Raw genomic sequence first — 15,172 nt, forward strand, 5'->3', positions numbered from 1 at the left:
GCAAGCAACAGCCCGAATGGCGACGCCTGCATCGAGATATGCGAGGCGCCCACACGCCAGATATCTATCAGATAGAGAAGCCCGAAAGCTGACAGAGTTTCAATAGATCGCATGACCTGTCTGTCCCCAGTCCATCAAGTCGCATGTGATAAGAGACGACCGCGATAGGTCATCTCGCCCTTGTTTTATATTTCATTATATATGCCAATTTGCGCTTCGGCGCATCCCGGCATTCGCAACATTACACCGTTGATGCGAATGTGTTAAATTTGGCAAAGATAAATTCTCGACCCGTTGCTGGGCGCCCGAGTTTAAGACATCGTTTTGAATGTCTAGGAGAACTCGGGAATCAGTAGAGGTTATATCCATGCAATCAACACTGCACTTTTGTGAGCTGTAGTCCTTGTGCTAGAGTTACTATAGTACACACTCCAATTATGAATACTCTTTCTTATTAATGTCTTCATCACGTGAACTTCGTCCAAGAGCTGGTCCCCTTGTTGGACGGCTTATCGGAGACTTTCTCCCCAAATAGCATGTCGTCTCCTCCAACGAACTCTAAGTTCATCTCACCCTTGAATGCCGTGAACTTATCGTCCGCGAACTCGAGACAGCCTGTATGGTTGTTCTCGTAATCATACTGCATTTCACCCTCCCCGGTCTCCCTTCCGTTCCACATCAACCAGAATCTCCGTGGATGCGGCTCCGGCACTGTATGCTTCGGGCCCTTCCTTTTCTTGGGCTGGCTACCTCCGGCTCCCCCGTCCGAGTCACCAAGCTTCCGCTTGTTGCTCGAGTTCTCTGCTAGCGAAGCCTGCTGCTCAAGCAGCTGCGCACTATCCTTCATGTAGTCCCAGTCCCAGTCGGCATCCTTGCCCCGGACCTTGTCCAGCGCGGAGCGGTGCCGGACGAGCGTCTCCCGGTTCGCGCAGAGCAGCATAACGCCCTCGAGGACGCGGAACTTGAACTGCGCCTCGTAGACGCCCTCGACCCCGCCCTGCGCCTCCCGCACGTGCAGCTCCATCTCGTCTGTCCCGTCCCACTGGTCGTCGATGCTGGGACACCGGACGGTGTAGGCGCCCCGGATGTCGAACTCGGTCCGGCCGGCGCCGGCGCCGGTCACCAGCTTCTGCAGGTACTCGCGGTGCTTCGCGCTGCGGCCCGCCTGCCGCGCCGCCTCCTCGGCCGCCTTGCGCTCGTCCACGGCCTGCCAGTGCGCCTTGGCCGCCTCCAGCATGGCGTCCTGCGACCAGCCCACATACAGCGCCCTGTACTCATTCAAGCCTTGGCGCTTGACCTCGGTCAGCAAACCCGGGACGCCGCGCACGGCCTCCTCGAGCTTGGTGACCAGCTGGGGCTTCAGGTCCGGTAGGGTCACGGCCAGGGGCGTTTTGCTGGGGTCCGGCTCGCCCGTGGAGGCGTCCAGGAAGTAGTGCGAGAGGAAGAAGGGGATGGAGTACTGAACCTGTTCGGTAGGGGTGGTGAGGGTTTGGAAGTGTGCCAGAGATGGCGGCTCCGAAGGGCTTTTGGATTTATCCTTGAGCGGCATTTTCAAACAGCGTGTTTATCCCTGAATATGTGCTTACTGTCTAATAGTATACGCCGCGGAGGGGCAACAAATTGTTCTGTCAATGATTAACCTCGTGATTGTTCCTTGCTGGCGTATAAGTCCTAAGTGGCTTTCACCCAAGATGCGTAGCGCGCCCGGCTTTTCGGACACCTGGGGTCCGCTGTCCGAACTTTTTATCAGGTACCACTTAACCCTAAAGAATTATATCCAGAGACGAGTAGACAGGATCGCAACTCAGGATGCCGACGATCTTTTAACATACCTTCATTGCTGCTATACGGATCGCAGTCCAATATTGAAAAGTCCCACCTCTGCGGAAGAGGGTGTAGTGGTTTCTGCGGTTTTATTTTCAGGGCCCAGAGAAAATTTACCACTGCCAGAACACCGTCTTTCTCACCCACGATAGCCTCAAAATCATACCCTGCACGACCCCTTTCGCATCCCTTGAATCCCAGGAAGGAAACATCATGCCGCCCAAACAGAAACCGCCCCCCAAGGCATCCTTCAAAGCACGCAAAGCGGCCGCAAGCGCCAAGGCCTCGTCTGACGTTGCGGTTGAGCCAGCCGCTCCGTCCTCACCATCATCGGCATCATCGTCCCAGGCGGCCCTCGTGGCCCAGCAGCAGCAGCGGCTGCTGACCGTCTTCCAGGCCACCTTCAACGAGGTACTGTCGTCGCCGGACTTTGCCTCGACGCTGCAAGAGGTCAAGACTGCGCTGTACAACCGCGAGTTCGCCCGCGCCTTCGGCAGCGAGGCCTACCTGGACGTCTACGCTGCACGCTGGAGTCCCACGCGGGCGCTGGGGTATGCAGCGGTGCTGGAGGGCCTGAGGGGCCACCTGGAAGATCTTGTGTGCGGTGATGATGGAGATGACGATGACGATGGTCACGTGCTGGGCGCTGGGAAGACAGAGGATGTGGGTGATAAGGCATGGTCCGGCCAGGCTCGTGGAGGAGAGGATGAAACCACTGCATCCACGGATGCGGGCGATCAGGAGACGGCGGCGCCCCAGCCCGTAGAGAGGACAGCACAGGCGGAAGCGGCACCGGCCAAGCCAGGAAAGACGCTCAAGATGCTCGCCCTGGGCGGCGGCGCAGCCGAGCTCGCCGCCTTTGCCTCGTACCTTTCGTCTACGCCCGGGGTGGCGGGCGAGGTCACGCTCGTCGACGCGGGCCCGTGGGCCGGCGCCGCCCGCAAGCTGCAGCACGCGCTCACGACGCCGCCGCCGCTGTCGCGGTACGCCAGCGCGGCGGCACGGGCCCACAACGCGCCGGTAGTGGCGCCGGGGCGGCTGCGGCACACGTTTGCACAGCGCGACATCTTGACGCTGCTTTCGCCGTCGTCCTCCTCTCCGGAGACCGGCGGCGGCGGCAACGGGAACATCGCGACAATGCTGGGAGGCGGCGGCGAGCAGCCGATGCTGGTGACGCTGCTGTTCACGCTCAACGAGCTGTACACGGACGGGGGCATCGGGCGGACGACGGGGTTCCTGCGGGCGCTGGGGCGGGCGCTGGCGCCCGGCAGCCTGCTGCTCGTCGTCGACAGCCCCGGCAGCTACTCGGAGGCCGCCGTCGGCAAGGACGGCGCCAAGAAGCGCTACCCGATGCACTGGCTCGTGGACCACACGCTGCTCGAGACGCCGGCGGCGGCGGCTAAGCGCGCGAGGCAGCGTAGGATGATGAAGGAGAAGAGGGGCGGCGAGGAGACGAGTGGCATGGGCGATGGGTCAGAGGAGGAGGTGAAGAAGGAGCAGGGGGAGGAGGAAGAAGACGAAAAGGGGCAGGGTGCGGGTGAGGGCGAGGACGAGGGCTGCAGGTGGGAGAAGCTGGAGGAGAACGACTCGGTCTGGTTCCGGATCCCCGAAGACCTGCGGTACCCGATCCAGCTGGAGAACATGCGGTATCAAATACACCTGTACCGAGCGGTCCCAGCTACGGCGGGCGGCAACGACCACACGGGGAGACGATGAGGGAACGACAAATGACGAAGTATATGCTCCTCTCGTCTATTACACCGGAGCTAGAGCCGCGGCGTTGTCTACATGGATTCCCTTTATTGCCGAACGGGGTATCTACGACCCTCCACGATAGCCCTGAAGCCGCAACACCTACGAAGAAAAACAACCCTGCGTCTGTGCTTCCGGCCAGATATGACCCTACGCCCACACCAGCTTCTTGACAGCATGGCCCCAAGTCTCCAAGAGCCCCGTGTTGCGCTTGGCCTCGGCCAGGCTGATGATGTCGCCCCTTTCGACGATGCTCTGCCGCTCCGCGTCACCGGTCGGCTTCTCCAGGGGTTGGTTGATGAAGGCCAGGCGCTCGATCTCGGACGCGATGATGTCGATCTGCTCCTGCTCGCTCAGGACCCGGCCGCTGGGCTTGGCGCCGGAGTCCGCCATCGAGGACAGGGCGTAGAGCGCCTTGAATGCGATCTTCTTCTGCTGGGCCTGCTTTGTGCTGGCCTTGGACGGCGAGAAGATGGGGGCGAGGATGCCGGCGGCGGTCGAGGGCGGCGGCGTGCTGGGACGGTCTCCCTCGGCGCTGGCTCTGCCCTTGCCGCCGGAGGATGCGGGGCCGGAGATGCTAGAGAGGGAGCGGGTGTTCACGCGCTTGATGTCGTTCTTGCCCGGCTCGTAGGTCACGACCAGGCCGATATTCTTGCCCTCGTCCGCCTGCGCCGGAGAGACGGTGGACGTGATGTAGGTGCCCACCTTGATGCCGACCACGTGGGCGAGGTCGACCCTCTCGAAGCTTGAGACCTTGTCGAGCTTCCAGTCAAAGCGGCAGAGGTACAGCGCCGTGTCCGTCAGGAGCAGGACGACCTCCTCGAAGGGCAGGCTCTTGATGGTGTCGGAGTGATGCGGCGAGAGAATGGTCCAGCCGCCGATGAAATCTTCGGCCTCGGGATTCTCCAGAACAATCTTCTGTGACGTCTCGATCGCCTGCTCGCGCATTTTAGCCATGGAGACGGCCGGATCTTTCGTCATCATGGTATCCTCAAACTCGTCGAACACAAGGGAGGTCACGTTGCCGAGCAGGAAATCGATAGCTGCCTGCGAAAAGTAGTCGTTCACCATACTACACGGAAAGTCAGTTATGTAGCTTCATTTGTCGATAGGACATGCATCATGGCTCGGCCAGCTTCAACATGGGATGGCCACTTACCCGTTATAGAACCTGGTCAAACTCAATCCTAGGTCGTTGACCATTCCTCTATAGTCACGTTTGCGCGTCCTCGTGTAGTCCCCTTTCATGGCTGCGGTGCTGGCGTACTGCTTGCTGATAGCATCGCCATTGTCAGCCCAGAGGGTGTTGAACCAGCTCGTCACCTGATCCCGCTGGGCGCTCATATCGAAGCCCTCCTGCTTCATCTGCAGGTCCAGCATGTGTTTGGCAAAGCTGCTCTGACACACATTTGTGCGATCGAGGCAGTCCATGCAGTTGGTGCGCAGGGCACCCCTTTGCGTGCTTGTAATGCTTGCAGCCTGGTTGCCACCGCCGGCGGGAGATGATGCGCTCTCGACCGTGCTGCCCCAGTCTTCGATTTTGGAACCTAGAATATCAAGCAAGAGACTCACGTTCTCGAACTTCATGCCCCTACATGCAGAGTGAAAATCGAACCATTCGAAATCAATCTCTTCGCCCTGCTTCCCATCCTTCTCTTTTGTTTCGTTATATGTTGCCACATTACGCTCGAAAGCTTCGCCAATGACAGATTCAACGCCGTGCTTCTCGACCAGGTTCACGGCCTGCACCTTGCCGTAGCGCCGAGTCATGTTGTCAAAGTGTCGAGACAGAGCCTTCAAATTTGCAGCCTCCGAGTGCTGCAGGATGGGAGCGGGCTTGAGAGAATACGGCGACTGCGTGAAGAACAGCGGGATGCTGCCTCGGACCTGGACGAAACTAAAGATATTGGAATCAGACCACGACGGCGTCGACAGGAGCTGCTCCGTCTCTACGCCGTTGGCAGCGTAGCCGTCCTCATCTATACCACGGCGCAGATACCGCAGACCGGCACGTTTGATGGCACGGCGTGAAACGATGGTGATCAGGAACTTCTTCTCGCTCGGTCTCAGGTCGACAGATGCCCGTTCCTGCCTCTCAGGTGGCGGCGATGCAGCTGCAGATCCTGACGGCGTCCAGTCGCTCAACTCCAAAGACTCGGGCGCCTTGTCGCTATCGACCTGCGGCGGGTTACGGTCTACTATGAACTCGCGCTGGCCGACGAAGCCCTGCATCAGGGGCAGGAGGAGATCCTGGTTCGCCGACGCAAAGGGCTTCTGGAGGTGCCGGTTCCAATAGAACAGCGGCTCGGCCACGCGATGCAACGGCGTCTCTCCCGTGGTAGAGAGCCCCTTGTTCGCCAGGTTCCGCGTGATATCCACATCGTAGCTGAAATAGAAGCTGTGCGAGGTGCCGAACCAGATGTGCGCCATACGCAGTAACTTGGGCAGCAGACTCTCCCCGGTGGAGACGGCGGTGTTGACGCCGTGGCTCGCGGTCTCGGCAACGACCGTGTTGCTCAGCTTCTTGTCCTTGCTCTCCTGCTTCTTGGCCTTCGCGTCTGTCGGTGCGTCCTGGTTCTGCGGCGCCGTATCGCTGATGCCCATGTTCCGCCTGGAATCCTGGACCCAGCCCCGGTGACTGAACCAGCGCTCGGCGAAGCGCCCATAGCTGCCCTTGCGCTTTATCACGTCCTCGGCGATGGAGCTGCGGCCTTCCTCGTCGTCGCGATCTCTCTTGGGCTCGGCTTCCCCGGCCGTCTCCTTGCCAGAGACGCTGTCGCGGTCGCTCTGTACCTCGTCGGGCTCGTCGCGGCCGAAGAGCGATGCGGCATCGGTCTCGGAGTCGGACACCTCATCTTCGGTCGTGGTCTTGTTGTTATCCGAGGCTGCTCGTCGCAACTGGACGCTGGTGTGGCGCACGGCGGACTCGGCCTCGGCCTGCGAGGTGCAGGGCGTCAGGGCGACATCGGTCACGACGTAGACGGGGTACCCGCGGATCTGGGCGACTTGCTGACGGCCAGTGACGGTAATCAAGTAGCTGAGTCGGGACACGGTAAAGAGGCCTGCAGAGGGACGTGGCCGGGATTAGCATCATGGTGTATATACATATAATTGGGCGGTCTGGAGTCCGTGTATGTTGGGCTCTCATGGGCTGGTGTTTGGGTGGGGGCGGGCATGGAGATGGGGAGCAGTGCCGGCCACATACCAATGACGCCAAAGGCCTCGAAGCTCGCGTTGGGAGTGGAAACGTCGGGCAGCTGGTCGCGGGTTGTCGAGGAGACTGCGGCGTCGCCATATCTGACTTTCACGGCCTGGGATGGGCGCTGTCCCTTGGGGGCCAGGGGTTGGATGATGAGGCCGTCGACAGCGGCGCATATGAGGAGCTTGCGGGCTAATGACGCGGGCATGGCGGGCGGTAGTCGTGCGGTGCAGGTACAGCAAAGATCATATCATAGTCAATGGCCAAGGGGATCTAGGGACGAGACCGTCTAGTTGGGCATGTTGAATGCAAATTGATGTGCGACTATCACGGGCGACGATAGTGGTGCGTCTATGGGGAGCAGGTTCCTGATCAGCAGTTGCGAGTCTCGGGGCTCCCGTCATATGCGGGATGATGTCTTTGATGGGCTTCTGGCTGCATGTGGCCCGAGTTAGCGGTTGGATGGTGGGCTGGTGGGCTGGTGGGGTGTGGCAGGTGGCCCGGGGGAACGGCTGCACGGGATGCCGTTTAACAGGGCGGCCAGGGGCAGCAGGGCGGGCATGTTTATTCCTGTAGCACCAGTGGGGGGTTCCCGCCATTTGCAGCCTCGCGTTGCACTGCCTTCTCAATGGCAGCTTGATTCACTGAACGAGCATTGCTGTCTGTAGAGCTTGTGGCACCCGAGCGCGAAATTTCAGTCTTGTTGCACCTGTTGCACATCACCAAAATAGTCTTGGATTGGCGCTAACCAACTAGATCTGTAGTCGGCATCGGTACCATACCAGGTACGAAGTCCCATCTAGTCTAGGGGCGCAACCATTTCCTTGCCCGTCTCTGGTCTGCGATGCTGCCCTTATCCAAGGTAGCAGCGGTACGGTGGTTCGCCATCCGCACGTCGCCCAGCCAGATGTCTGGTCTGTCGCCGCCCCGTATCGTCCTCCCTTAGATCATGAGACGCTCGATCTTGTCCTTGATGGCGCGGATCTGGTTCTGCAGGTCCGAGGCCTCGTTGGAGGTGATGGAGCAGGCAATGATGCTGCGCGAAACACCGGCGGCACGGCCCAGGGCGATCTTGGAGGGCACGAAGACGTAGGGGGTGTTCTTGTCCTCGGCCAGCAGGGGCAGGTGGAGGAGGATGGCCAGAGGGGTGGAGTCGGCGGCCAGGATGACGATCTCCGAGATACCACGGTTCAAGCTGCAGGACAGGAAAGACAAGGTCAGTTGCCAGCGTCCGGAGAAAGATAAGATATGGATGTGGAGGGACACCAGGGGGGAGTACTCACGTCTTGGTGGCCTCGTTGGCTCCCTTCTTGAGCTGGCGGTAGTGCGCCGACTGCTGGACGAGGTCAAGCAGCTCCTGGGTCAAGGCGGCATCGGCCCTGTGAACGAACAAACAGTCAGTCAGTCAGCCAGTTCTCATGCTGAGGTCCAAAGGCGGCGTGGGATTGCCTAGCTGGCACTTACAAGGGCCATGCGGCGCTCTGGTTCTGGTCAGCAGACATGGTGATGGAGGGTTGTAGGTGGTGACTGCAGGGTTCCTTGCGTTGGCTCGCCCTGTGGTGGTATGGAGATCAAGGTGGTGAAGAGGAGGACATGTGCGTGAGAGCTTCACTTTTCCCAATCGATAAAGCGAGAAAAAAAAGTAGACTAGCCACCACGGACCAGCATTTTTCGGGGCGCCAAGCCCCCAGCCCGGCGCAGCGGTTTCTCCGAGCGGCCGGGGCGATCGCCAGTGGCCCTAAGGTTGGACCTCACGCTGCAAAAACCTGGAACCCGCCCAGACGCCAATCAGCGGTCTTGACCTGGGCCGGCTGTGGGCCTGTGGGCCTGTGGGCCTGTGGCACCTGTCCTGTAGGCTGTGGCACCCGTGGTAACGAGCAGCAGGTTGGCAGGCCTTCTTCAAGGTTAGGCCTTAGGCCTCAGGCCGCCATCCAATCCCCAATCTCCCTCTCCAGCCGCCAGTCTCCCTCGTACCTCTCCCAGAGCAAGAGCTTGATCTGACTGTCGCCGAAGTTCATCCTCCACGTCGTCACCATCGCCAACCGCATCGTCCCCCAGCTCCTTTTCCATCCACACCAGCTCCCCAGCACTCGACCGCCCTCGACTCTTCTTATTCCCCTTCGTCTTCCACAGCTAGTCAATCCACAACCACCGCCAACATGTCTGACGCTCCTACCGTTGGCTTTTCCGAGGCTTGGTACGTAATTGCCCTGCACAACCCGCGCTGTTTTGCTCCCCCCCAGCTCTCCCTCGCTCCCCAGAGCATAGCTCCCATTGCCATCAACCCGAGCTCCCGTCATCTCGGACGCACACCATGGCTTCTCTGATATTCCCTGTCGTCGCATTCTCAAGCTGTCTTGCTAACATGTCTGCCTCTCCAGCCCCGTCTACGCGGTTAGTTCCCTCTCCCACGCCTCCGCCCGCTCGCTCACCATAGCCGAATCCCTCCGTGGCCGTGGCCGTGGCGAACGAACCCCGTAACGCAGACCATCACAGCTAACACGCGACAGCCCTTCTTCGGCGCCATGGGTTGCACAGCCGCCATCGTCTTCACCTGCTTAGGTGCCTCGTACGGTACCGCCAAGTCCGGTGTTGGTATCGCCGCCATGGGTGTCCTGCGACCTGACCTCATCGTCAAGAGTACGCCCATCACCCAACAAACCCCCCATCTCACCCAAGAGTCTGTGCCGCTAACCCCCGCTCTCAGACATTGTCCCCGTCATTATGGCTGGTATCATCGGTATCTACGGCCTCGTCGTTTCCGTCCTCATCTCCGACGGCCTGCAGCAGCAGCTCTCCCTCTTCGCTGGTTTCATCCAGCTCGGTGCCGGTCTCTCTGTCGGTCTGGCCGGTCTGGCCGCTGGTTTCGCCATTGGTATTGTCGGTGACGCCGGTGTCCGTGGAACCGCTCAGCAACCTCGTCTCTTCGTTGGCATGATCCTGATTCTCATTTTCGCCGAAGTCTTGGGTCTGTACGGTCTCATCGTCGCCCTTCTGATGAACTCGAAGGCGTCGCAGGGCGTCACCTGCTAAGCGATCCGCCATACCTTCTGACGGTCTGAAGAAGACGAGCACGGGATCGCGCGCAGGGGCTCGCATGGATTTCGAGGGTACTTGACAAGTTGCATTTACGCGAGAAATATACCACGACCTCGATGACCAGACCACATGGCCATGCTCTTCACGGGGCTTGGCCTGTGGCAGTGGTACAAAAAAACTAGGCATGGCTTGGAGAAGAACCCCCTGGTGACCGTCTCCGTACGTTAGCCGGGGGTTGTGATATCAGGTGTTGGAAGGGGAGGAACCGGGCAACGACGGGAGTCCAGACATATATGTGTATTACTGTTTTCTGCATTATGCTACCACTCTAAGGTCGGTTTCTCATCATAGACGGATGGAGGACGGTTGTACTCTAGGCGGTAATCGATTTCCTTGGAAAGTATGACGTGGAGGCTTCCCGCGACGAATTTCGCTCATCGTGACATCCGTCGAGTGTTCGTCTAACCATTCACTCTTCGCAGCTGAGTATGTAGACCAGGCCGCACTATTCTTTGCTCCTATGTTCGTGAAGCATCATAACCTGATTAATCATCAGCGGGCTGGAGATCATACCCGCAAAAGAAGTGACACGTAAACATGCTGCAATTTGAAATTTGAGACCACGAGATAGCCAGTATTTCACGTGGCCTTGGTATAGGTCTGTCTCATCTGAAAGCAGGAATAGGGTATAAGTCTGTCACTCTGCTATCCTAGATAAGGTTTGCCTGACACGGCGCGAGCATCTCGGTGCACCCACGTCCTACAGAGCTGTTTTTTCAGACAGGTCTAGCTGTCATCTGTGTCCCTCGAAATCTCTGAACCGGCAACTCACGATGTACCGGCGACTACGTCTGGGACGCCGTTCGTTCTACGGACATTGATATCATACTGTGGACTGTGAGGTTCAAACTAGTCCCCAAGGGATGAAGTGACCTGACACGTAGAATGGCAGGCAAAGTGTTATTGACCAGCTCTCGGGGTCGGTCACCAACACTAAGCACGACGACGCAGTCTCAGTGCCAACGGGTTTACGCGGAAGCTATCCATTCGGACTGAAAATTTCGGGTGCCTTGCCTCGAGCTCCGTACACTGTCATAATCTCAGCTTGTGCTCGATTGCAGGCCTACTCTGCCACTCGAAGAAGCCTGCCGATGTGAACGAGAGTGAGCGGCCGCAAAAGCTGGTTTGAGGTGGAAATGGCGACATCAATGTCCCTGCACCAACGGGTCATCGTTTGCGCGCTCGCCTCGGCTAACCCAACGAGTACAGGCACACATAGACTAAGTGGCTGTTCATCGCGTTATATGCGTATGACGGTATTCTCGGCAAGGTGCGTGTACCTTCTGGTGACGGCCATGTTCGAGAGAGTTTCCACATTGCGATGACGTCGATCGATACATGTTGCTTATTTCATAAAACATTCCATTATCGGGATATCATACAAGGTTTGGGAGCCATTTCTACGTCCCATCATGCCGGCGCGAGGCCATTAAAGGTATACCGGAGTATGAATATATACAAAGAAGATTCAAAATCCAACTTCAATCACGGGCCAATCTCAGGTGTTGGAGACCTCTGCAAAGCCGTCTATGTGAACCCCCACACCTTGTCGCTAGTCGAGATCACCCAAGAAATTCTTAGTTTAGATGACATACTGCAATCAAGTCAGCAGAGTGGTCACAATGGCATGAGATCGACAAACTTACGGGGATGAACAGGTAAGGGACCTGCTTCTCATACTGGGTCCAGGCGTCGCCGTACTTCTGTCTGCACCTCTGGATGTCTCTTATGGCGCGGTGAGTGATCATGCAGCAGAAGAAGACGGGGTAGAACCAGGGGAACGGGCTGTTGAAGCCGGTGATCAGGCCCCAGGAAATGGCAAAGAAGGCATCGCAGGTGTAGTGGATCTTGCGTGCGTAGCCGTACCAACCATCAGCCAGGATACGGTCGCCGCAGGTGGTCTCGATGACCTTGGGGTTGTGGATCTCCTGCCAGGGCAGCTGGGGGAAGGTCTTGCGCTTGACAAAGGTGCCGCGCTCCATCATGCGGAACGAGTTCTTCTGGCCGTTGGTGGTATCCCAGACAAAGTACGCACCCAGGTAGGCGACGAAGAGCGCTGCGAGCGCCCACTTGTTCCACGCGTAGGTGGAAGGGTCGTGGTTGGCAAGATACAGGGTGCAGTGGCAGTACGACAGAGGCACACCGGCCATGTTCCAGAAGATCAACATGAAACCGCACTTCTCGTAGTACATGTCCCAGGTAGTGACAATCAGGTGCTCACCCTTGGAGCAGGCGTTGGCATAGAGGTAGTGGGCCATGACGAGGAACAGAACCTCGCCGGAGACGTAGCCAAAGTTCTCGTACTGTCTAGCAGCAGCGGCACAGCTGAGGCCGAACAGCATGAACCAGGGGACGCGAACCTCCTGGAACATCTTCAGGTCGAGAACGCCAAAGACGCGCGGATTGAGCTCGGCTCCCATGAAGAAGTCGTAGATGGGGTAGCCAGTCATGCGGTGCTGAGCGCCACGGGCAAGGGCCGAAAAGTAGGCCGCAAAGCTGCAGAGGAAGCCAGAGATGATGGCAACGGACATCAGAGGGCCGAACTCGTCGAGGAAGGTGTAGATCTTGAACAAGCCGGTGAAATGCAGGATAGCCATGACTGCGATGGTGACATAAAAGCTGATGAAGGCCGAGCAGTGGTACTTGAGCTGCTTGCCGCCCTCGAAGGGTAGAGGCTTGCCGTAAGCTTCGAAGCCGGGGAGGAAAGCGTAGCACAAGGCCTCGAAAATGTAGAAGACCCAGTAGATACGCCACGCCCTCAACGAAGGGAATGCTCCGGTGTAGACCAGGTCGACCAGGTGGTTGCCGAACTCGGACAAGGACTGTCCCTGAGCCGGAAGAGGGAGCTTGCCGTCGTAGTATGTGGCACCGATCCACATGTAGTACATCAGCAGCGGGAATCCGATCATGAGTGAGAGGGTGCCGAAGCTACCACCAAACTCAAAGTGTCCCGAGTGGTCGACTCTATGGTCCATGCCGGGCTTCCAGCCGTCGACCATCTGTTCGGTAGCATGTCCATTGGCGTGGCCGTTGGCCTTGCCGTTGGTGTGCCCGTTAGCCGCCTTGCCCTTGCCATTCAGCGCAGCAGACAACTTCTCGTCCGGAATGGGGCTGAACTCTTCGGCCTTGGAGGAGTCGTCCTCGTTGAGGTGTTCGACAAACTTGGGGGTGACACGTCGGCGCACTGACCCAGCTCGAGTCTTGGACCCAGCTCGCATCTCGGAGCCTGCTCGAGTCTTGGAGGTGGTGGTCTCGGCGGCTGAGCTCGACTCGCCGTCGTCCGATCCGTCGACGGAAGGGAACTGGGACTTGCGGCGCGTCGAACGGCGGCCGGGAGTCTGAACCATTCCATCGAAAGGCTCGCTCTTCCTGTTTGGGGCGATGCCTTTGTCAGCCGCGGTTCTTGGTACTTAGAAGATGCGCGCCGCGCTAACACGCCCACACAAGTTCGACCTCCTTGTCGGTGTAAACACCACGCGGCCATTTCTGCCACACGGCCATTTCGACGGCGGAATGGCGCTTGCCCGCTGCCCCGTCTCCAGCGATTGCCTTCAGCAGAGCCATGCGGCATACACTGGTACGCACAAGCACCGGGCGCTCTTATGAGGGGGGCCACTCACCGAGGCGTCTGGCGCAAAGAATACCGAGTCGACATGATGAAGTTCGTGGTGCCGTCACGCTCGAACCACAGCCGATGTCCGAGGATTGAAACGAAATTGAAGGAGAGGATGGCAGACGGAAGGTGACTACCGGTCAGAAAACCATACGCGACACAACGGAAGCCCTGGGAGAATAGCCAGCGAGGGGATGGACAGGTGTGTATCGCCAAAACTTTTCGCAAAACGATCGTTGAGAACCCCCTGTTCGGAACCACCCCATGCCCCAATTTTGTTGACAATTGCCCGACTGACCAATTGGGTCTCCCAGTGCTCATTTCCGGTAACCCCGGCAGCGCCAAACTACTGCAACACGCGCTACCATATTTTAAATGACCGTCAACCATTTCCCCCCGTGATCATCTTGTGATCTGTGATCTGCGATCAGCGTTGCTACCAGAACGACATTTCAGCGTATTTCCCCGCGTTTTCATATGTGTCACATCGGGATTCGTCCAAGTAGTTAGCTGACAGTTAGTGTACATATACCAGGGTAATGTTCGTGATCTCCAGGTCGGAATCGCGTTCTCCTGATGTCTCCAGTTATAAACAACCCACTCCCTAGCGAAGACTCTTTCACACTACCTATACGGTTGACTCGTGGCCATGGAATGAATATGCAAATCGCCGCCGCGGCGCACTCATAGCTTCAGCGCATTCTCACAGCACACTTTTGAGTGACACCTCTTCCGGATAAAGAGCTGTTTGGCCCTGCGCCCAATACTGATGACGAGAAAGAGCAACAAGTCCGAGGAGGGGGTACTTGAGACGAGTATTAGTTCCTCTGGCCTTGCTACTAATTCTAGCACCCACTGAGCCCCTACCAAGAATTGTGTTGCATTCCAGCATTTCCGTTATAAGGAAATGCCATCATCCGAACAACGAGTCAGGAAAAGATGCCATGCTCCTTCCTTTACTCTCGTCACGCAGAGTCGTGGGCCTGGAGACGCCTCATAATGCCGTCTCTTCGAAACTCGTTCAATCTTGGGTATGGGTCTGCTTTGCGACGCTTCTTGAGGCTGCTGACTGTGCACGTACTTGCCCATAAAGTGAGTTAGTAGTCTGCAGACCCATCGGAAGCTCTCTCTTGGGGTAGCAATGCTCCTGCCACTCTCATTCGGTCGCCTTAGTCTATAGCTTTCATGGCTAAATACCACTTTCTCTGCTTTTGGCTCCTGTGGTGGAGCTTGTGTGAGTCTGATAGCAGGGCTCAATGAATGCGGGCTTTCCACTTTCCTAGACGATGGGCTGCGAGACATCACTCTTGTCTCACGGCAAGCCTGGGATGAGTTCAGGTTGACTGGTTATCCCCATTAATATGTCTGCTTTAGAGTACCACTCATAGGCGGCGATGTTGCCATGGCTTATGAAAGCTTCTAGAATGTACAACATCCTCCAGTATGATGAAACCACAACACTACCCTTATACAACCCTCAACCCTCAACCCAAACCCACTGCGCAAGCCTGGCGCATTTCCTCTCCAGCCTATCTATGGGGTATGTAGTAGGAAATCACTGGTAGCGGCATATGGCTCTCATGCTCGGCCATGAGCTGTTGGGACGAAGCCGATTGTTTCAATCGTAAGATCCATGTGAATATGTGAGGGATGTAATCTGCACTGTCTTGATTCAACTCTCCCAG

The 15,172-nt window shown here is 57.8% G+C and overlaps 6 protein-coding genes across 6 annotated transcripts; 2 read left to right on the plus strand and 4 right to left on the minus strand.

Moving 5' to 3' along the window:
* Positions 1-466: 466 nt before the first annotated feature.
* JN550_011399 (uncharacterized protein) lies at positions 467-1,549 on the minus strand (the record flags this gene model as incomplete). The annotated part of the gene is made up of 1 exon (XM_049309759.1): positions 467-1,549. One exon carries the CDS (start codon positions 1,547-1,549, stop codon positions 467-469), a length of 1,083 nt encoding a protein of 360 aa, XP_049166629.1.
* A 488-nt stretch (positions 1,550-2,037) lies between these two features.
* JN550_011400 (uncharacterized protein) lies at positions 2,038-3,540 on the plus strand (the record flags this gene model as incomplete). Its single annotated transcript, XM_049309761.1, has 1 exon — positions 2,038-3,540. One exon carries the CDS (start codon positions 2,038-2,040, stop codon positions 3,538-3,540), a length of 1,503 nt encoding a protein of 500 aa, XP_049166630.1.
* Positions 3,541-3,726: 186 nt separating this feature from the next.
* JN550_011401 (uncharacterized protein) lies at positions 3,727-6,983 on the minus strand (the record flags this gene model as incomplete). Its single annotated transcript, XM_049309762.1, has 3 exons — positions 3,727-4,648; positions 4,736-6,638; positions 6,782-6,983. 3 exons carry the CDS (start codon positions 6,981-6,983, stop codon positions 3,727-3,729), a joined length of 3,027 nt encoding a protein of 1,008 aa, XP_049166631.1.
* A 734-nt stretch (positions 6,984-7,717) lies between these two features.
* On the minus strand, positions 7,718-8,277 carry JN550_011402 (uncharacterized protein; the record flags this gene model as incomplete). The annotated part of the gene is made up of 3 exons (XM_049309763.1): positions 7,718-7,970; positions 8,059-8,154; positions 8,240-8,277. The coding sequence occupies 3 exons, from the start codon at positions 8,275-8,277 to the stop codon at positions 7,718-7,720; spliced, it is 387 nt and encodes a 128-aa protein (XP_049166632.1).
* A 657-nt stretch (positions 8,278-8,934) lies between these two features.
* Positions 8,935-9,808, plus strand: JN550_011403 (uncharacterized protein; the record flags this gene model as incomplete). Its single annotated transcript, XM_049309764.1, has 4 exons — positions 8,935-8,972; positions 9,157-9,169; positions 9,286-9,415; positions 9,483-9,808. 4 exons carry the CDS (start codon positions 8,935-8,937, stop codon positions 9,806-9,808), a joined length of 507 nt encoding a protein of 168 aa, XP_049166633.1.
* A 1,648-nt stretch (positions 9,809-11,456) lies between these two features.
* JN550_011404 (uncharacterized protein) lies at positions 11,457-13,529 on the minus strand (the record flags this gene model as incomplete). The annotated part of the gene is made up of 4 exons (XM_049309765.1): positions 11,457-11,468; positions 11,521-13,243; positions 13,317-13,448; positions 13,495-13,529. 4 exons carry the CDS (start codon positions 13,527-13,529, stop codon positions 11,457-11,459), a joined length of 1,902 nt encoding a protein of 633 aa, XP_049166634.1.
* Positions 13,530-15,172: the final 1,643 nt, after the last annotated feature.

This window comes from Neoarthrinium moseri, assembly GCF_022829205.1.
Source record: "Neoarthrinium moseri strain CBS 164.80 chromosome Unknown scaffold67_Wmoseri_CBS_16480, whole genome shotgun sequence".
NCBI lineage: Eukaryota > Fungi > Ascomycota > Sordariomycetes > Amphisphaeriales > Apiosporaceae > Neoarthrinium > Neoarthrinium moseri.